General features: G+C 49.4%; 2 protein-coding genes across 7 annotated transcripts in view; one reads left to right on the top strand and one right to left on the bottom strand.

Moving 5' to 3' along the window:
• Positions 1-4,405: 4,405 nt before the first annotated feature.
• Positions 4,406-21,730, top strand: part of TOR3A (torsin family 3 member A) — a 51,345-nt gene continuing 34,020 nt past the window's right edge. For 2 of the 4 annotated variants that reach the window (XM_075936857.2, XM_075936858.2), the window contains exons 1-5: positions 4,411-4,629; positions 6,457-6,570; positions 8,216-8,481; positions 9,021-9,196; positions 12,829-12,953. In XM_075936857.2, coding sequence (XP_075792972.2) covers positions 4,470-4,629; positions 6,457-6,570; positions 8,216-8,481; positions 9,021-9,196; positions 12,829-12,953 — 841 coding nt within the window. In that variant the 5' untranslated portion in view covers positions 4,411-4,469. Of the gene's footprint in view, positions 4,630-6,456; positions 6,571-8,215; positions 8,482-9,020; positions 9,197-12,828; positions 12,954-13,794; positions 20,927-21,730 lie in introns of those variants that run through there. The other 2 variants (XM_075936856.2, XM_075936855.2) reach the window with 2 other exon arrangements.
• The window catches only part of ABL2 (ABL proto-oncogene 2, non-receptor tyrosine kinase), a 79,338-nt gene continuing 76,124 nt past the window's right edge, over positions 18,517-21,730 (bottom strand). For all 3 annotated transcript variants that reach the window (XM_075936854.2, XM_014575449.4, XM_014575448.4), the window contains exon 11: positions 18,517-21,680. In XM_075936854.2, the coding sequence (XP_075792969.2) occupies positions 19,984-21,680 (1,697 nt within the window). In that variant the 3' untranslated portion in view covers positions 18,517-19,983. The remainder of the gene's footprint in view (positions 21,681-21,730) is intronic.

The raw sequence follows: 21,730 nt of genomic DNA, 5'->3' as shown, positions 1-21,730 counted from the left end.
CCTACTACATCGGGGTCCTGCTGCGTAGTCACCTACAGTGGAGCACCCTCGGGGACATCAGTCGAAAAAGAAAGTGAAGTTACTCACCTGGGTGCAGTAACTGTCATTCTTCGAGATGTGTGTCCCTGTGGGTGCTCCACTACCCACCCTCCTCCCCGCTTTGGAGTCTTTTTTCATTGTCTTCTAGATTCTGAGGCGGTTTCAAGGAACTGGCGGGAGCTGAACTGCGTGACCGTACAAAAGTGCAAATGCTGCAAGATGACACCACTCATGCACGGTCCGGCCGAATGCTGCTAGGGAAAAATCTCTGTTCTGCAGCACCGGGGCAAGCCCAGCATCTACAGTGGAGCACCCACGTGGGGAGACAGCTCAAAGACAGTTACTGCACCAAAGTGAGTAACTTCGCTATTCTGTTTTGATGCCCTATGCCGGTGACCTGTCAGATCTCCCCAGCTACCACGGAAGCAGTGTGTTTGGTGGTCAGTTAACCGTTTTCTTTTTCTCACAATCTTTGCGTTTGTAAACTTTTTTCCCCCTAGAATCTGAAACCCCTGTGTCCTGGGAACGTTTGCTATTTTTGGTGAGTTCGTTCCCTCTGTAGATGTTTCTCAGACTAAGGACTTGTCTAGACAAACAGTGGCCCCAGTTTAATGTGGGGTGTTTTTAAAACTTACGTAGTTGAGCTGAGGCAGATATCTACGTTTATTTTAATATGGTAAGGAACTGGTTTCAACTAAGTTGATATAAGGCAAGTTTAAAATGTGTCTATACAGGGTTTTTTGAACTAGATTTTAAAATGGTTGGTTTGGTTAAACCATGGGTTCCCAAACTGGGGGGTGAAGAAATTCCGGGGGGGGGGGGGTGAGGTGACCCAGCCCCCCCATCAATCTCCCTCCCCCAAGTTTTGCTATTTTTGTTTCTCATCTCCCATCAGTTCCTTTTTCCCCCCCTCAACAAGTTTTGCTGCTATTTTTGGGGGGGCGGGTGAGGGTTTCTCAAAAATCAAAAAGGGGGCGTGATGCCTAAAAGTTTGGGAACCACTGGGTTAAATTATCTATCTTAAACTAGTACTAGAGATGTAGCCGTGTTAGTCTGGTCTTGCTTGTTAGTCTTTAAAGTACTGCATAGTCCTGTCTTTTGTTGCTTAAACTGGTTCAACTTTGTAGAGAAACCATAAGGTATAGGCAGGTTGGCATTAAATCAGTGCTCATTATTTAGGCATAGGGTTAGAGGTGTTACATTTACATAGATTTTTAAAACCAAAAAGGAAATTATGTTTATATAGGCTGATCTCCTGCATAGCATAGGTCACATTTCATCTTGAATGTAAGAATAGCTGTACTGGGTCAGACCAAAGGTCCATCTAGCCCAGTAGCCTGTCTGCTGACAGTGGCCAGCACCAGGTGCCCCAGAGGGGGTGGACTGAAGACAATGATCAAGCGATTCCTGCCTGGTTTTCAGAGCAAGTTTTCCTTTCCAACCTGCTGGACAATTCCTGTGGATTGAGACCACGATTTGTAATATTTGTAACAACCTCTAGATGGTGGTGTATTCCTTTGGATAGCTTGCTCACTTTTAAATTGCTCTGGTGTACCACCACCTGAAATGAATGAATTCCCAGCCTTATTTAAAAACTGACCGTTGCAGTTTCCCACGAGCAGTTAGATGTCCTGAAAATGTACTCCATGTCTAGGGATTGAATCTCCAGCTCTAAGCTATGGAGGCGCAGGAGTGGATGATAAGAAGGACTGGAATATAACAAGTGACCTTGACCTTGTCCTCACTAAATGTAGGTGCTAGTCTTTCACTACTCCCAAGGCAAGCTGTGCCAGACAGCATCTGGATTTATGAATGGCTGCTGTACAGGGACTCTATCTCCAGGTTTCATTCCTAACTGCACATCACTTTTCTTTGATTGCCAGGTGTCTGGTATTTAACCAGACAGCCCGGTATTTGTGCCTTCCATCTGGTAAAAATATTCATAAAATATTGGACATCTAAAATGTCCAGTACAGGCAGTCCCCGGGTTACGTACAAGATAGGGACTGTAGGTTTGTTCTTAAGTTGAATCTGTATGTAAGTCGGAACTGGCGTCCAGATTCAGCCGCTGCTGAAACTGATCAGTTTCAACAGCGGCTGAATCTGGATGCCAGTTCTGACTTACATACAGATTCAACTTAAGAACCCCAGGCATCCCCAAGTCAGCTGCTACTGAAACTGATCAGCGGCTGATTCCAGGAAGCCCGGGGCAGGAGCTTCCTGTAGTCAGCCACTGGTCAGTTTCAGCAGCAGCTGACTTGGGAATGCCTGGGGCAGAGCAGCTGGGGTTCTGCTGGGTTGGTCCAGTAGCGCCGCCGCTCCTCGGCGCTACTGGACCAACCCAGCAGCACCCAAGCTGCTCTGCCCCAGGCGTCCTGATTCAGCCGCTGCTGAAACTGACCAGCAGTGGCTGAATCAGGACGCCTGGGGCAGAGCAGCTAGGGTGCTGCTGGGTTGGTCCAATAGCGCCCAGAGCGGCGCTACAGGACCAACCGGCAGCGCCCCAGCTGCTGTACCACAGGTGTCTGGAGCAAAGCCGCGAGCACGGGGGCAGCGGGACAGCCCAGATGCGCCATGGCTGTCCTGCTGCCCTCGGGCTCTGTGGCTTTGCTCTGCTTTGCTCCCCGTCCCCCTGGTCTGCAGACCAGGGGGACGGGGAGCAAAGCAGCGGAACACGCGGGCAGCAGACAGCCCAGACGCGCATCTGGGCTGTCTGCTGCCCGCGTGTTCCGCCGCTTTGCTCCCCGTCCTTCTGGTTTGCAGACCAGGGGGACGGGGAGCAAAGCAGAGCAAAGCGGCGGAACATGCCGGCAGCGGACAGCCCAGACGCGTCTGGGCTGTCCGCTGCCTGCGTGCTCCGCCGCTTTGCTTCCTCTCCCTGGTCTGCTGGAGACCAGGGAGAGGGCCCCGTTCGTAACTGCGGATCCGACATAAGTCGGATCCGCGTAACTCGGGGACTGCCTGTATTTTCTATTTTTCCCGAAGCCTGTCTTGGGCGCCTGACGGAATTTTTTCCTGGCGTTTTGGGGGCGGGGGGAGGTTTGGTATTTTTTGTGAAACCATCTAGCAACCCTACTTTGCTCCAATATTAATCTCACTTTATATGCAATCCTAGAAGCTCCTTTCTTTAAAAGTACAGACTAAGGATGCCTTAGGGGAACAGGTTTACATGATGAGGCTGCTTGCTTCTTGGACTAGCTAAGCCTGGGTGTGTCAGGCCTTACTTAGTGTGGGCTGTATGTTTTCTCCTTTGGTAGCTAAGCCCTTGCAAAGTGCAGCTGGAATCTATTCCTATCTGCTCTCCTGTAGCTGATTCTGTGGGTGCCTGCATTTCCATGGTAAAAGATCAGTGACTCTTGTCTAAAGTCATACAGCAAGGAATAGGACGCCCCTCCCCCATCCCTACCTACTCTAACTATGAAGATATTTACCTTCCCTTTTGAAGGCAGTGAGCTGTAGGGCAGATAGAAAAGCTCTGCAACTATTCTGGCCTATTTTAGGACGGCTGCTTATTCCTCCAGCGCACCCCAAACTATAAAGAAAAAATCAATTACTGTAGAAAGGAATCAATTAGTACAGGCCGTGTATGGCAGAAGGCAGCTGTGCACTTGGGCCTCTGCTGAGGAGAAATTCCAATGCTGCGCAGCTGATAGAGTACTCACAGTGTTGTACTTCTCCTGGTTGTGCATATTTGCACATGCCTTGGTGCACATAATTTATTCCATATACAGATGGAAAAAAATCCACCCATAGAATCCTAGAGCTGGAAGAGACCTCAGGAGGTCATCAAGTCCAGCCCCCTGCTCTAGGCAGGACCAATCCCAACTAAATCAACCCGGCCAGGGCTTTGTCAAGCCGAGACTTAAACACCTCTAGGGATGGAGACTCCACTACTTCCCTAGGGAACCATGGATGGAAAAGATTAGAGGAAACATTGGTGGAAGGGCCTTAGCTACCCTGTCTGTGGGTGATGGTGTCTGGCACTGCTCTAGCATGGGCTGTGCAGACCCAGTGAGGAAAGGACAATGCAAGAGGGGCTCACCCTTCCTCTGGGCATGTTCCCAGCTGAGGCCAGGATCTGGCCCCTCTCGTTCTGCAACGCAGCCTTTAAAACCTGAGGCTCTTAGATTGCAAATCACTGGGCTTCCCAGAGGAGAAAACCGCCGGGCATCGCTCCAGGGCCGGGCCAATTGGAGGCGGTTGCCTTAAGCCCCATTGTCGTCGGAAGGGGGCAGCCCGGCCCGCGAGGAGCCCGTGCTCGGCCAAGCTGCGGGAAAGCGCCAGGCGCGAGTGGAGCCGCGGGCTGGGGGAGCGCCCCGCCCCGTGCAGGGCCACGTGTCCCCGGGGCTCCCTGGCCCTAGTGGGCGGCGCGCTGGCCCCACCCTGCCCGGCCCGGGGGCGGTAGCGGGCTCGGCGCCGGCCGGGGAGCCATGGCGCGCGGGGCCGGGCTGCTGCTGCTGCTGCTCTGCTGCCTCGGGCGGGGCCGGGCGCCTGGGGACGCGGAGCCGGAGGTGCGCGACCTCCCGGGGCAGCCCTGGCGGGAGCAGGGCTGCGAGCAGCCGCGGGAGGAGCCCAGCCGGGAGCCGCAGGGTGAGGAGCTGCCCCCCCCCCCGCCCTGGCGCTGCAGGGTCCTTCCCGCACCGGCAGAAACCCAGCCGGGCCGGCCCCAGGGGCTGCGTGTTCCCACCGCTGTTAGGGGGGGGGCAAAGCCCGGGTCACCAGGGAGCTCCAGAGAGGCAGGCGCCGCGCGCCCCTGTGTGTGTCTGAGCGCGCGCTGCTCCCTAATTCATTTCCGTGGCTCAGGGCTCGTGCGTCTACTTTGCTGCCGTCTGACCCGCCAGCACAGCCTGAGGGAGGAAGCGCAGGGAGGAAGCAGGCCCTGCTGAGCTGTGTGGGTTCATCTGCCTGGGATCTTAAAGGGGATTTCCAACCCGAGAGGTGGTGTCCCGTCTCCTGTGGGGCTTAGCCCCTAGCGTAATGGGGATTTCACCTTTTTGACTGAGTGTCCTTCCCAGAGATGAAAAGTAACAGAGAAATAGCCATGTTAGTCTGATCTTGGTAAAACCAAAAAAGTCATGTAGCACTTTAAAGACTAACAAGATGCTTTATTAGGTGATGTGGGGCAGACAGACTTCTTCAGATCATATTCTGAAAGCGAATAGGCATAGCCATTATGTAACAGATGGATACAATGAAAAAGTAAACAAAATATGCAGTAAGGAATCAGATACATAGCATAGAAGGTGGGGGCGAGGGGGGAGAAGTGACAAGGAAGGAGGAAATTGCTTATTGTAAGTGTCATTAAGTGGCTTCTCTGGAGTTACTGCGAATATGAACAGGTGGAGAAGGCTGTCTTTGTAATGTGTAAGGTAATTATCTAAATTAAGGCCCATTCGCAACATGTCAAATTTTAGTTCTGAAGTCTCTCTGTAATCTGCTGTTGTAGTAAGCCGCATGTTGTTAGGTGTTTAAGGGAATGGCCAGTTTGATTAAAATGTAGGCTAATAGGTTTTTCTGTGTGGAGATGTGTGATGTCTAATTTGTGAGCATTAATTCTCTGGTGAAGTGACTGAGCAAGTTGTCCAGTATACATCACAGAGGGACATTGTTGGCACATAATGGCATATATCACATTGCTGGACGTACAGGAATATGAGCCCTTGATCGTATAACTGACATGGTTAGGTCCAGTGATGGTGTCTCCAGAGTAAATATGTGGACAAAGCTGGCAACAGTGTTTGTTGCAAGGGAAAGTTCCAGCATTAGTTTTATTGTTGTATGCCCTGTGGTGGTTGCTATATTGGAACTTGGGAGACCCAGGTTCAGTTCCCTGTTCTGTGTAACCTTGGGCAAGTCACTTAGTCTCTGTCCAACTCACAGGTCAACCCACAACCACAGAGCATACCACAGATAAGCCACTTATTTGACGCTTACAATAAGTAATTTCCTCCTTCCTTGTCACTCCCCCCAACCCCCATTTTCTATACCTATTCACTTTCAGAATATGATCTGAAGAGAAGTGGGTCTGCCCATGAAAGCTTGTCACCTATTAAAGCATCTTGTTAGTCTTTAAAGTGCTACAAAAGACAGGACTAAGTCCAGACTAACACGGCTAGACCAGACTAACACGGCTACATCTCTATTACTTTAAAGTACTACATGACTACTTTTTGTCTTCCCAGAGGTGTGTGTAGTTACCCTCAGTAACTGGGTATTTGGGCTTCACCCAATAGCTCCTACATACCATCTGAGTGACTGTCTGTCTACCCCCCCCTCCCTAGCCCTTGTTGTGCTGTGGATATGGACATTGCCGTTGCTGTGAAGTTGATAGGGTCTGTAAGGAACTCAAAGCTAATAGGGCAAGGGTTATCCCCAGGATGCAGGTGGCCTATCAGCCATTTCTTTTCTCTTCTCTAGGTTGGAGCTTGCCCCTGGTGGGTCAGGATTATCTGGAGATCCTCTCCAGCTGGTATTGCAGCTTTGGAAACTGCTGTGAGACAGGAGACTGCAGAATAGTCAACAACGTAACAGGTAAAGACCCTTGAAAAAGAGGACAGTTTAGTGTTTAATGTGCTATATTGGAACTTGGGAGACCCAGGTTCAGTTCCCTGTTCTGCTACAACTCTGTGTAACCTTGGGCACGTCACTTAGTCTCTGTGCCGCGGTTCAACATCTGTATAATGGGGACGTCAGTATCACCTAGCCTTAAATACGTTAGAGTGTGAGGCGCTCGGATGCAGTAGAAATGAAGACTAGAGAAGTACTAAATGGAGCATGTGTGTGTCATGTTCTCCCGTCAGCTCGAGTGAAACCTCTAGTTCCCAGTTCTTAGAAGAGCCAATACAGAATCTTAGTAGCCCTGTGCAAAGTGCTTTCAGAGCAGAGACCATGCCTCTTCCTGCCTGTGAGCTCCTGCGTGCACAGAGCATGGGGAAGGGAGTAGCAGAGCTTGTCCAGAGAGGGACTACCAAGCCCCATCCCCTTCTCCCAGTCCTGACCTAGAGCTCTGTATCTAGTCCATGTGAAAATGTCACAAGCTGTGATTGGGCTCTGAGACTTCAGTAATCAAAGCAAACAGTGACTGATACTTTGTACTTCTCTGGAGGCTCCCACTTGGGGATTTTAGTGCCTTTTGGCAAATGTTAATTAACTAAATATCGCATGAAATGGGTAAATACTCTCCATTTTCCAGAGGGGGAAAAGAGAGTCAGTGACTTGCCTGGATCCATGGCCAAGAATCCTGATTTCCACTCCCGTGACCAAATCACTCATGTTTCTTTCCAGTCTAGCTCTGCCTTTGTAACACCACGGCAGGGAGATCCCTGAATTGGCATACCCTCCAGCAATGCAAGGCAGAATGCCTAATGCTATCCTGGGCTCAATGTGTTAAGGATATTAAATTGCAGTTATCTGACTAATCGTGTAGTTGATACAATTTGTATCGACTACACGATTAGTCAATAAGGACCGCTCTGCAGAGATGCAATGGAGGTAGCTCCCAGACCTGGCTCGAACCAGGACTGAGCAGTTCTGGCTTGTGCCAGCTCCAGGAGCTGCCCACACTGCAGCTCTGCATTTTAAATGTAGAAAGAGTCTCTGGGCTCTTATCACATTTAAAATGCGGAAGTGCACATCCCAGACCAGTGCGAACCGGGTCTGCTCAGTCTTGGCTTGTGCCCAGTACAGCAGCCCCTGTTTGGGAACAGTGGCTGCTCCAGCAACAGCCCCTCTTTGCGGCGGCCAGACCTGGCTGTGGCCAGGGGCTGCTGCCAGAGCAGCCTCTGCACGTGGCCAACCCAGGCTGCTGTGCACAGGGATTAATTGACGGCAGCTTCCTGCTGGGACCCCCACAGACAGAGGTTGCCTTCTTGCGCTACTCCCCCTGTCCTCCCACTGAGTCTGATAGAGGCAGCAGGGGGGTGAGGCAGGTGGCACCATGGAGACCGGCTTTTAAGCCGGCTACCCCCAGCACTGTCTCCTGTGTCGTCCTACCTCCCCCGCTGCCTCTCATACAGAGGCAGCAAGGGGGGAAGCAAGTAGTCAAGTACTTCACTGGACTATCTGATAAGCATCTGTCTAACATCTCTACAGTGCATAGCCAAACTGACTGGTTCCTATGCTAATATGATAGCTGGTAGACGTGAGTGTAAGGTGAGTGTCTTCTCTTATTCTGCAGGGTTGGAGTCGGACCTGAACAGGAGGCTACATGGGCAGCACTTGGCAAAGAATGTCATTCTCAGAGCAATGAGAAGCTTCCTGGAGACCCCACAGCCGGCGAAGGCCCTGGCCCTGTTGTTCCATGGCTGGTCTGGCACTGGGAAAAACTTTGTCGCTCGGATGATTGCTGATCACCTGTACCGTGATGGGCTGAAAAGCGAGTGTGTTAAAGTCTTTATCTCACTCTTTCATTTCCCACACCCCAAATATGTGGACTTGTACCAGGTGAGAGAACTCCAGTGTTACCAGCCACCACAGCTGTTGGTTGTAGTAGGGGGTAACTCAGTCCTGGTCTCTTCAGTCCCAGTCAAAGGGGCGTTTCTGAATAGGTAGCTAGTTCAGCCCCAGCTCTTAGCAGAAGATAGTGCAGGATTACTGGCTGCAGGAGAGCTCTGTGCCAGCCCAGTTCGAGCCCTTCCCAGCAGAAGCCACTAGCTGTGAGAGAGCCCAGTACCACTCCAGGGCTGGCCTCTCTCAGAAGAGGGCCATTCTGAAGCCTGAGTGTAATGATTAGTGCTCTCAGCTGCTGGGGATGGTGCAGGAGCACTTGCAGCGGAGCAGCTCCCGGCGGTTGTCCCAGCCTCTCCCAGTGGGAGATACGAGAGGGCATGGAGCAGCGGGTGGGGTGCTGACTGTGAGGAGCTCTGTCTTCCGTGGCAGCTGCGCCTGTGTCGAGGATGCAGTTAGCGCAGTCGAGAAACCCCACGTGACCTGTACACAGGCCAGCTACTGGCCAGTTCACACTTTTTGCCTCTGCCCTGCAGGGTCAGCTGAAGAAGCAGATAAGGGAGACGGTGCAGCTCTGCAAACAGTCCTTGTTCATCTTTGATGAGGCGGAGAAGCTTCACTCTGGCCTGCTGGATGCCATCAAGCCCTGTGTGGATCCTCACACCAGCATCAGCGAGGTGGATTACAGGAGATCCATTTTCCTGTTCCTCAGGTGACTACCACAGACCCTAGAAACAAGGTTCTGGTTGCGGGGGGAGGGATCTGTTTTCCCCAAGGCTCTTGAAGACCAGCATTAAACACCCCCTTAGATGCCATAGTCCAGAAAGCTGGGCCAGTGTTGCACAATTAATTAATAGTTTTTACCTTCCACTTGAACATCTGCTGGAGATGCCAAATTAGGCCACAAGTCTGCTGTGGCACAACATGTCCCATGACCCCTACTTTATCCTGATGGTCAGAGGCCTGGGCTTTTCTCTCGGCCTTATCCCCGCTGAATTTATCTGCTCAGAAGGCACATGCCTTGGCATTTTCAGAACTGTCTGGTCTTCAGAACTGGCCCAGTGGTCGGGGGAAGTAGGCCCCCGAATCCTTGGTCAGTATGTTTGTGGAGAGGGAGCTGGGATTGAGCCACAGGATAGAGGGAGGTAGGGAGCTACCCTACCATTGTGGCTACTTTCCCTGCCGCGCTGAGGGGAGCCTTGAGCCCCGTGTGATCCCAAGTGCTGTTTTGTCATGCTGCAGGGAGGAGGGTAGCAGGCCCCCTCTGTGACGCTGCCCTCTGTTGTGGGAAGCAGGCTGCATGCCCATAGACACTGGCTTTGCACGTCTGTCATCTAGAAACCAGACTGCTCTTGGAGAGGTCATTGAAACTGTGCCACACTAGGTCCTCCTCTTACAGGGATGGCTGTGTCTCTGAAACAGAAGGGGCTTCTTTCCTGTTGATCCCAGAGGTGAGCGGGGGGTGGGAGGGAGCTGCAGCTCCCTGGACAGAGCTGGCTCAAATGTGAAGGGGAGCTGGGGTAGCAGGAGTAGGCGGCACAGAACGAAGGGGTGGACAATGGGATAGTCTTTGACTCAACTATACATTTGTTGTCTTCATCTTTGGAAATGGCTCAAGAACCCTTTGGAGAAGGGAGCGTGCAAGTGTGTCCTCCAGTCCCCAATTTTCTCTCTCCCTTAATTCGGGGAAAACACTTGAAGGGCCCAGGCAGCTTTTGTCCTGGGAGCTCTGCCACATCATCTCCCCTCCCCACACATCTTAAGGTGAGGATAGTGAGCTGCCTCCCTCTAGCTGGTGTGACTCCCTCCGCAGGGCTCGCGCTGTTTCCAGACCATACTGTCTGGAATAATTTGGCCTGCTGTTTGGGGCTCCTTTTGCAAGTTTCAGTGCTCGCCTTGCCCCTTTCAGTGCAGTACGTACATGTCTGCTTAGAGAAACAAGCATTTTAAAAATGACCCTGCTGTGTGAGTTCCAGCTGCCTTTCCCCTTACAAAGAGCTAGTCGGGCAACAAGGACCCCAATGTGGGTTCTCTCCTGCCTTCACAATCTCCCAGTTCCACTTTCTCTTCCACACACAGTACTGTCTGGACTGTGGCCTCTGATGGGACTCGTGCTGGGTTCCCTGCCCTTTGCAGAGTTGTCTGCGCCTGGAGACTTCTCTGCAGATGGGGCTGGGAGATAAAGGGGCTGTAGTCAATGTTCTGTACTCTTGATTCACAGTGGGCCGTAGTCTGGGAGGGTGGGGCCTACCCCTAAAAAGCATAACTGGAGAATGGAAGTTGATTGGGAAGTTGATTCCTCTAGGGCCTGGGTGTGAGCAGACCCTTCAGTGGAAAGGCAGGGCTTTGGTTTGGAAAGGCTGCCAACCCATGAGCTAGCCCCAAGCCAAAGAGCCAAACAACATCAACATTCAGAACAAGTGGTCAACAAAAAGCCATATAAGAATGCCCATTTGCATGACCAAAAATGTAATACTGATAATTGATATAATGATTACGGATAGCACAAATGAAACGTTGTACTCACAGGCTTTATTTAATGGGACGTCTGCTGCTGCATCTTTTTGCACAATTCTTTGTTGTTTACATCATAACTGGTCAAATCCAGCTTCATGCGCATTCAGGCTGTTTTCTGTCAGTCTTATGGAAGGAGGCTGTATGAGGAGCTCAGGGCAGGAGATCGGGGTGTATGATGGACTCAGGGCACAAGGTGGGGTGTGTAGAGGTGCTGGAGTGTTATGACTGGGGATGTGGGGGTGCATGAGTTTGGGGATTTGGGATTATGAGGGGCTCAGAGCAGGGGCTTCAGGTGTATGATGGGCTCAGTGGTGGTGGGTGGGGTACAGGAGTGTTATGATGCTACGGCAAGATGGGGGCTGGGCCCCAATTGGGAGCTTGTTGGCCAGGCTTCATTTTTAAACAAAATAAAATACTATGTCCAAGGCACAAGATTTCAATATTGTCTTTATTTATGGCAAGAGTGGGGAACCTTTTTTGGGTTGGGGGACCACATAAGTGAGAAGCAAAAAAACTCTCCAAAACTCCCCAACCCTCACTGATGTGGCCCCCAACTGACACACCTCACTCCACTGGTGCTCCAGCCCCAGAGTTGGGGAGAGGGGCTGGAAGGACTGATGTTCAAGGCCTCAGGCCAGATTGACTCTTCTGGGGTTCCAAGGTTAGTGGATTTGGTGGGCCCGCTGAGACTCTGGGTTGGGGCAAAAAGTGAGGCATTAAGTGTGTGGGACAAGGCTGTCAGTGAATGAAATAGGGATGAGAGTATGGGATCTGGGCAGCAGGTGAGGTATAGGAGGGGGTGAGATCTGGACAGGAGGGACAGGCTACCTGTCCGGGGGCAGGAGCAGGCTGGGGGCCGGCTGCCTGGCCAGGGGGCCATGGGCAGGTGGGATTCTGGCCAGGGACCTGGGGGCAGGCTGCCTGGCCGGTGCGGTGGGTGAGGGGGGTGTCTGGGCATGAAGAAGTGGGGGGGGGGCGCACTTGTTTTTGCGCTGCGCAGCAAGCAATGTGTTCCAATGTGCTTCCTGCTGCTCCCATTTGCTGGCAGGAAGCCTCTGGGAAGGGTTGGCGGGGAGGCTGCTGGAAGTGTGTCCGGAGGGAATAAATTAGCAATACACAGGGGTTGCGTCTAGACTGGCAAGTTTTTCCGCAAAAGCAGGCGCTTTTGCGGAAAAACTTGCGAGCTGCCTACACTGGCCGCTTGAATTTCCGCAAGAACACCGACGATCTCATGTAAGATTGTCATTGTTCTTGCGGAAATGCTATGCTGCTCCCGTTCGGGCAAAAGCCCTCTCGCACAAATGCTTTTGCACAAGAGGGCCAGTGTAGACAACGCAGTATTTTTTTGTGCAAAAAAGCCCTGATGGCGAAAATGGCGATCGGGGCTTTCTTGTGCAAAACCGTGTCTAGATTGGCACGGACGCTTTTTTGTAAAAAGTGCTTTTGCGGAAAAGCGTCCGTGCCAATCTAGATGCTCTTTTCTGCAAATGCTTTCAACGGAAAACTTTTCCGTTAAAAGCATTTGCGGAAAATCATGCCAGTCTAGACGTAGCCAGGGAGCCATCTTTGCTTCCTGGTTTCACCCATGCCAGGGGGAAGGAAGATACTGTTGCACAGAGCATTCTTAGCTCTGCTTGTTCCCTGGCAGGGAACCTCGGGGCTTCCCCCCAGGAGCCATAGGTTGCCGACCCCTGGGCTAGATGAATCCTTGTTCTGCCAACTGTCCCGAGGCCTGGGCCTGAGAGGAAAGCTGGGTGCTGTTAGTGGCTTGTGACATACGATTTTGTGGGAAATTATCTTAATGTTTATCTTCCCTTTCCTTCCCAGTAACATTGGTGGGAACACCCTCAACCAGGTGGCTCTGGACTTCTGGCGAGCTGGACGGACCAGGGAGGAGATCACCATGGAATCCTTGGAGCGGCATCTGCGCATGGAGCTTCGTGAGGCCACAGGTAATGGTGTGAATTGCTGCAAGTCTGCATCTGCTGTCCAGAGCCCCGTCCGTGTGGGACTTATTTTATTGAGCGGCTGTTTCATGGCCCTCAGTGACTCCCGAAGCTCTCCTCCCCCCAGTCTCTCCTCAATACACCCCTGGGAAAGCTAGGTCAGTGGCTTGCTTCAGTCATTCGGACTCGGTGACAAAGCTGGGGTTTGAACCTAGATACCTTGCAACCAAGACCAGTGCCTTAGCCATAAGAAGGACACTAACTGCAGTTCAGAGTATCACTCAGTGGTTTCAGGCATGTCTTATGCCCAAAGATAAAAGTACGGGTTGTGTGTAAACTGTAAAAGCCTGATTTCCTACAAACGGGATGAGCTCAGGGCAGATGTAGCCTCATGAATCAGTGGGCACTTTCCTGAACACAGTTGCCATAGCCACCTTGAGTAACAAGCAGTGCAGGACATGGCGCTGCTCAGAGTGTCTTGAGCACAGCCTCCATATTCCTGCTGCAAGAAGACCAGGACATGTGAGGTCATTTTCTTCCCAGTCTCCCCACCTTTCTTTTGCATGCCTGGATGAGCTGTGTCAGGACAGAAGAACTTTTTGTTTAGAAATGGACACCTGCCATTGGACTGCAACTTTTAGGCAAAGCAGAAGAACAGACGCATGATTAGCCAAGGTGCCTTGTCATACAATAGTTTCTCAGTGTTGAACCAGTTTCTCCAGGCAGACTCTGCTGTTCTAACATTTGTACTGGCTGAGGTGCTGGAGATCTAGCCACGTGGAAGAAGCGCATGGGTCTCTTCCAAGTGCTAAATTGAGTGCCCTTCTTGCTGTGGTTTTCATTGCAGATAGTGGCTTTGCTCACAGCCACCTCCTTCAAGAGAACCTCATTGACTTCTTTGTACCATTCCTGCCCTTGGAGTATCACCATGTGAAGTTGTGTGTTCGGGACGCTTTTCTGGCCCGCAGCCTTCCATACACTGAGGACATGCTGGAGGAGGTGGTCAGGATGATGGTTTTCATCCCCAAAGAGGAGAAACTCTTCTCTGCACAAGGTTGTAAATCCGTGTCTCACCGCATCAACTATTTTCTACCCTGAATGTCAGAGGGAACTATACTAGTGACCAGCATGGCTGCTTGCTGCACCAAGAGACTCTTTCTCTTGCAAGAGCAGATTGAAAATTCACCCATTTGCACTGCAAAGGAAATCTTTGAAGTCTCATAGAACTGGAGAGGCCTCTAAGGACTGCTCAGATTATTACACCTGTGGACGTGTGTGGCACCTGTGCAGCCTTGAGCTGGCAGAAAGCTGGCTATACATTTGTTGCCCAGTGTAAGTTCCTTCTCTTAGCAAGTAGCTGAGAACAGAAGCCATCATTAGCTGTTGCTAATGAAGAATCCTGGCTGGCAAATAGTGGCCTGCTTCACGAGCAGAGTTGGTGCAGGATCTTTGGTTTATTGTGGGGCGAGGAGTGTTGAGCTAGCTTAGTATCTTCAGTAGGAAAGTCTGAAGAGGTCACAGAAGCCACTTCCTTGCTGCCTCTCCCAATGCATAATTTGCAGGCCTGCAAAGTAAAATCAGTGCACTAGCTGCAGGTAAGACCGTGATGGTGAAATACCTAAACTCAATCTCCCCTTGGGGGACTAGTCTGAGCGAGAGAGAATTTGTGTCCCAGGATCCTTCTTGCCAAACCAGCTGGTTCACAGTCACGAGAGGAGAAGCTGTCCAGCAAGGGTGAGAAACAGCTTGAGTAGCGATTGGGTGTAAGAATCACATCTGCAGCCTCCACGTATGGCATCCCAGGTATAGAACCCAGACTTTGAGGTGTCATTGCTTTGTGGTCACTTCCATGCAGGACTCCAAGTGAGAGGACAAATGCAGTGAGCTTATGGGCAATGCAATCTGGTGATATTAGCCAGCATCTTCCACTCCCTGGGGCAGCTCTTGCTGTGCACACAGCATGCCCAGCTTCCTCTGGACAAACTCTTTCTGCAGCATTCATTTAAGGGGGCTCTCAATTGCAGCATTTTGGCCTCTGCACTGCTCTGATAAATCAAGAGGACCAGAGTACAGACTGTCCTTGCCTACGTCAAAGTTTGGAGAGTGATAACTCTGCTGTTTGATTACTATTTCATAGAGTACCTAGGATTTCACTGTTACACACTCTGGCTTTTGGCCAAAGACCATGTTACTACAAAAGGGACTGTTTGCAGTCTCACGTACTTGCCAAATGATTTTAAAACCCCAAAATGTCAACAACGCTGGGGGCAACAGAGTGAGAGAAGCTGCATAATCACTTAATCTGTGGTGTATAGGTCAAAAGTTAGGATGAGGTGGAACAGCACATGCTGAGGACAGAGTTCAGCAGCCTGGATCTTGAACTATTTTAGGTGTTAAAACATCAAAACTGTGCCCGTGCTTTCCAGGCAGCTCACGTACTCACTTTGGAAAGAGTCTGACAAGGCATGTTTTATCTAATTCCCATTGGGTTTAAAGTCTCAATCCTGCCCTGCTTCAGCCTGAACAATAGAAGTGTAATAAACCAATGTTGCTAATTATCCTTCAGTGTCTTAAAGTATATAAGAACAGCTATACTGGGCCACATGCCCCAGCGGAAGTGAACAAAACAGGGAGTCGTTTTGTTTTCCAGCCCCTTGACAAATAGAGGCTAGGGATACCATTCCCCCTCATCCTGGCTAATAGCTATTGATGGACCTAAGCTCCATGAATCCATCTAGTTCATTTTTTGAACCCTATTAAAATCTTGGTCTTCACAACATCCTCTGGAAAGGAGTGCCACAGGTTGACTGTGCTGTGTGAAGAAAAACTTCCTTTTGTTTTTATTGGTAAGATATTAGCAGCAGCATTAGTTATATGGCCATTGTAGAGAAGAAGAAAAAATACTTATACAAATGCTTCATGCCTGTCTACTTTTCCAAGCTAGCCAAGGTGTTAACAGTTTATTACTCACTCTCTCTGCTTCCTTTCACTTGCAAGTACATGTGCCTTTAAAAAATATATATATTTTTTAAATCACAAACCATTAGCTGGTCATGGAATAAGACCAAAAGAAAGCCTGCTCCTCAAAGCTTCCTATTTTTCTCATCTAGGTTAAAGGGACGAATCTAAATAGTGTAGATTCAGCTGTAGGGTGTCAAAAGCTGAGATCTAAGCTGTCAGGGGATAAGAGGGAAGGTTCTCATGACAAGATAGGAAACAAAGGGTCTGTTTTCAGAATGGAGAGGGGTAACTAGTGGTGTGTCATTGCCGCCCCGGGAGTCTGTACTGAGACCAATCCTATGCAACATTCAAAAATGATAAGGAGAAAGAGATACAGTGAGGTGGCGAAATTTGTATTATGCATTGAAAACAAAATTCTTCAAGATAGTTTAAGTCCAAAGCAAACTGAAGCGCTTCAAAAAAAAGACCCTCAGCTAGGTGACTGAGCAACAAACAGGCAGACAAAAGTCAATGTTGATAAATGCAAAGTAGTGCATATTAGAAAACAATCCCAACTCTAAGTATAAAATGGGGACTAAATCAGCTGTTACCACTCAAGAGTGAGCGCCTAGAATCAATGTGACTAGTTCTCTGAAAACATCCACTTAATGTGCAGCAGCAGTTAAAAAATGGGCATCATTAACAGAGGGACAGAGTAGGGGTGGCCAACCTATTTAACAAGAGCCAAAACAGCAGGGGAAAAAATGCAAAGAGCTGCACCAGAATTGTCAAGCACAAAAAAAACCTAAACCCCTCCCCCCGGAACAGAACTGAGCGAAAACAAAAACATTTTTTAAAAAGGAAGCTGCCCCACCTTCAAGACAGGTGCCATTTTTAAAACCCCGCAGCTCTCACCCTGTAAGCACAGGGAAGGCAGGGGTGCAGGAGCAGCTTGGAGAGCCACACTTTTGGGGCACAAGAGCTGCAGGTGGCTTGCAAGCCACGGGTTGGCCACGGCTGGGACAGAATAAGAAATATCTTATTGCTACTATATTAATCCCCCTTGGTATAGCCACATCTTGAGGTAACCATACCTGCACGCAGTGTTCATGTCAAGAGAAAGTAAATAAGGAAGAATTATTTATTTCTTCCCATAACACAAGAACATACATGAAATAAGGAAGTACTTTACATAGCCGGGTTCAAAAAAGAACTAGATAAATTTATTGAGGCTAAGTCCATCAATGCTAATTAGCCAGGATGGCATCCCTAGCCTCTGTTGGTCAGAGGTGGGAATAGATCGATCACTTGATGATTCCCTTTTCTGTTCATTCCCTCTGGGGCCCCTGGCATTGGCCACTGTCAGAAGACAGGATACTGGGTTAGAGGGATCTTTAATCTCACCCAGGTATGGCCATTTTTGTGTTCCCCTTTTCTAAAAGCAGCACCAAGAAAAAAGGGGTTTTTAGTAACTAGCCCTAGAGAATTTCAAATCCAAAAAAGTTGAGACAAAAACTGATGAGATAAATCCTTAGACTCAGTAATTAGCCCATTGTACAGTTGAGAAATAGGCATGTGTGATATTCAGTTCAGGCACAAATAATCACCATGCCTGGAAATGAGTGGCTGCAGTCTGGCTTGAATGCTCCTGTTTCAGTGAGGTTAAAATATTGGGAGAGCTTTGCAAAGCTCTCCAGTTAAATGTTTGTTTTTTATATGTTTGCAGGGATGTTCAATTTTTAAACTCAATGCACCAACCTTTAATTTAGAACCAAGCAAGTGCAACCACTCCAATAAAAGCACCACATATTCAAGTTTGCCAATAAAATATTGCAACTTTTATTTAAAACAAAATGCAAATTGGCAAAAACTTGTGGAACAACAGGCAAAACCTTATTTACATCAAGTTTAACACTGTTTGCAGTTCACAGTCGGACAATAGAGTGAGAATTAAATTAGGAAAACAATCAAAAATATATTACAATAACAATTATTAAACAAAACAATTAACAACACTGGTAGTGTGATTGGTGATTAAGGTGTTTAGTTTAATCCAGTATTGTCAATGAATTCACTACAGATACAAACTGTGTGCTGAGCTGATCATAATTTTTAACCCCTGTGCACAACACATACGTTGGAAGAGTGACCCTTTGGTATAGACATTTAATTTGAGAGAAATAAATCAGGTCTTCAGTAATCTAGCCTACTCCATATGGGTAGCAAATTATAAAGATTTTTTTCTATCTGCCAGCTCCACTGACCATCCATGCAAAATCCTCTTGCCTAAGGTTCTGGAAAGCATGCTGCACTCAGCATAAAGGAGGTTTCTGCACATGCTCTTGTCACTCGTTTCTGTTTGTGGCAAGCCTCTGGAAGCTATGTATTAGGCATTGAAAACAAAGTAGTGATTGCCAGCCTGTCACTTGCACTTGTGAAAAAGTGAAACCCATTGCTTGCCAGAGAAGTCAGAACCCTAGAGACCCAGATCACACTGTATTGGAGACATCCTGGAGTGGTGCTTTGGTCACACATCTCCTTTTAAGTGACAGCACGAATAGCAGGTAAGGCCTTTTTGCACACACTGGTCCCAATTGTGAAGCTCTTACTTAGGCTAGTGCCCTAGGGCTTTGGAGGGAGGCTGAATAAAACACAATAAGGAATTCAGGATATGGCATGTGGCAATTACTAACTCCAAAAAGACAGAAGCTTTTCAATCCACAAGGGAACTGATGAATATTAACACCAACACTGGTGCTCTATAAAACAAAGCAGTTAGTTGTGTCATCATCACATCCTACTGTGCTACCTTCCACAGCACAAAATGCTGCCAAATACCTAGCACTTTTAAAAAAGGTTGTGGAGACCAACTGGCATAGCTTACATATATATTCAGTGGCTTGCACAGGTAAGAGCTTGCAAATTGAACAGTGGTGCAACTCCCAGAACGCTAATGTTACGTTGGGGAGGGAGGGGGATCAGACCACTGAGAAAGCTATTCCAGTGGGATTATGGGGCCACCAAGGCTATATGGCTATCTATATTCGTGTCAGCACTTTCAATGCTACAAAGGAATGTAGAGAGCAGTGAGATTCTGCCTTGATTGGAGGCAGTGCCTTGCCAACGGTGGAGCTCCAGGTGACCACACAAGAGGGAACTAACATTGTACCAAAGTTAAAAACAAACTACAGTTTATCAACAGACACTGATAAGTTGTGCAACAGCCTCAAACTACTCACAAGTGACCAACTGTCAGGTAGCACCCATGCTAGACTACCAGCAATGGTTAGAGCCAACCAAAGGTGAAGACTGTGTGTTGTGTTTTAGGGGAGGAAAAGGGCAGGTGACCAGTGACAAATCTGCCCAGCATGCCTGATGCTTCAAATATGAATGTGTAATGGTGTGCAATGGGTGGGAGGGAAAGGGATTAGTTTAATATATTAACTCATTTGGCAGTTCTTACTACAGCAGCAACAGTCCTGTGGAAGTATGCCACCTGGGCTAGTGCATTCACTTCCAGCAGCTCTGAACACCGTCAGTGCGTTACACTTCCTTCCCTACAACCAAACAGACTCTTCCCTCTTCGGACAACTCATGCTCAGAATTTTCAGCATTAGGTATCAACTGTGCCCAACTGCCTTTCCCTTGTGAGCTCTGGAGGCCAAAATATGCATTAGTGCACACAGAGGGGAGGATCTGTGCAGCTAACTGGCCGTGCAGCCACTCCAGGACTGGACAGCACATGGAAACCACCCCTACCAAAACAAGAACCCACCATCGATTCTCCTGCCTCTGGAAGGCAGCAGCAAGGAATGTCTCTCCTCGTAGACACAAGCAGACCAGATTTGCTGATGGGAAATTCTTGACATTCTGCCCTTTCAGCTTCAATCTCTCGCACACACACACCCCCTTCCTCCATTGTCTCCTCTCTCCCTCCCCCTATTTTTGAGATGAATCTGTAAACTCGAGGAGAACTCTGATCTGAGGTACAGCACAAAAACTCACTCAAGTATCAGTCTTTCCTTTTGAAAGCATCAATACAGGAACAGAGTTTCCCCTCCATGTGTAATTTTTCCTTTACCCAAATTGACAGTAGCTACCTTTGAACCACATCACTGATTTCTTGGACACATGACAATAAGTTATTAAGGACGGGATTTGTCCCGGGCACACTAGCAGCTGTTGAGGACACCTGCAGTTCCTGCAGGCTGAATTCCAGTTTGCTCACGGCTTCCCGGAAGGCAAATTTGTTGCGTGTTTGTGGGATGCAGTCCACATAGCCTGAGCAGTAATCCAACAGCTGGTGCCCTGTATCCACCAGCTGGCTGTTTGGCGTGGGCTCGGTGATGGCACTCGAGAGGAGGTCTGCACACTCCAGCAGCGCCTCCTTGCTGATTTTGTCCGCTGAGATTTTCTCAGCTGCCTGTTTGGTCTTTCTTAATGTCACCTTAGCACCTGCCGTGCCATTGGCCATTTTGGCTGGGGAGGTGGATGAGGATGACAGAGGCACTTGAGGTGGAGGCATCATGGGCCTCCCAGATTTTCCACCATGTGCCACCACTGCCTTTTTACCACCTTCACTTGTTTCTAGTCCGTGCTGTGCTGCGGCGGTGTTGCTCAACTCTTCTGCTGTGTCTGAGCAAGTGGGCGGCTGTTGCAGGAGCCTCATCACTGGCGGTGGAGGTGGGGCACACTTTGGTTTTACCCGTCTGGGCCGGTCCCTGTCGCCGGAAGATGTGACCTGATGCTCAGATAAGAGCTTAAATTTATTACCCTGAGAGTCTGTGCCAATAAGCTGCACATCTGCTGGAGTATGTTTTAGAGTGGGTGAGATTAGGACTGGCACTTTGTGGTTATGAGTGGTTGGAAGTATTGCTGCGGCCTTTGCTGGGGAAGACCATCCTGGTCTCTCTCCATCTTCTAGGGCCGCTTGCCGTGTACTGCTGTTTTTTTCTTTGCTCTTAGGGGCTGTTGCCAGACCTGGACAGTCCTTCTCTGCAATAGCTGAATCCCCTGAAGCTGTTCTAACTGGAAGAGCAGTGGCACCTCTTGGCAAGAGTTTAGCTTTCGGTCTCTCTCTGGTCAGAACAGGGCCGTCTTCAAGCTTTTTGGGGAGCAGGTCATTGGCTCTACCTGTAGTCTCCTCTGGCTGAGAGGAGGTGGACACTGTCCTTTCCAGCTGGATTTTTGACCTCTGACAATTTCTAGGAAGAGTCATTGCCATTCTGTCCTGCTCTGGAGGCCCTGAAGACATGGAAGATGTAGAATTTGACCTTGGAAAAGGCTTTGAAGCTTCTTCACCACCAGTGGGTTTCCCTGCTCGTAAACCTAGGGTCTTTTTAATCAAGCGCGGTGTAAAGAAACCTGTGATGCCTGACCACCCACCACCAGTGCTTGTGCCCCCACCACCGCTGGTACCACCACTGTCATCACTGTAAAAGCTCCTCTGTGCAAAGCCCCCTCCGTAGCATTTGGCTGCAGCCAGGCTTGCATCCTGCTGAGGGGGTGGGAAAGAAAACCCATCGACATGCTGCAAGGAAGCAGCAGATGAAAAGTTACCCGTGAGCTCGTATTTCTTGTGGGGCTGGTTCTCCATCTCACGGAAGGAGCTGCTGCGCTTTGGAGGTGTGGGGGCATTCCTCTTCTTCATAAAGGAGCTGAAAAAGCCACCCTTTCTGTCCCTGGTGAAAGTGGTCTCTTTGGCGTCTTCCAAGAGGCCACTGGGAGACTTGTCCCTTTGCTTGCGAGGCAGTGCTGGTGATCCACTTGTTGGCTGTGTGCTTCTGATAAACCCTAAAGACAAGAAACAGATGTGAATAAAGAATTGATGAAAACTCTAACTC

This window comes from Pelodiscus sinensis, chromosome 9 (assembly GCF_052426305.1).
Source record: "Pelodiscus sinensis isolate ZL-2025 chromosome 9, ASM5242630v1, whole genome shotgun sequence".
Classification (NCBI taxonomy): domain Eukaryota; kingdom Metazoa; phylum Chordata; order Testudines; family Trionychidae; genus Pelodiscus; species Pelodiscus sinensis.
The sequence above is the reverse complement of the archived record's forward strand: the minus strand, read 5'-3'. Positions and strand labels throughout refer to the sequence as shown.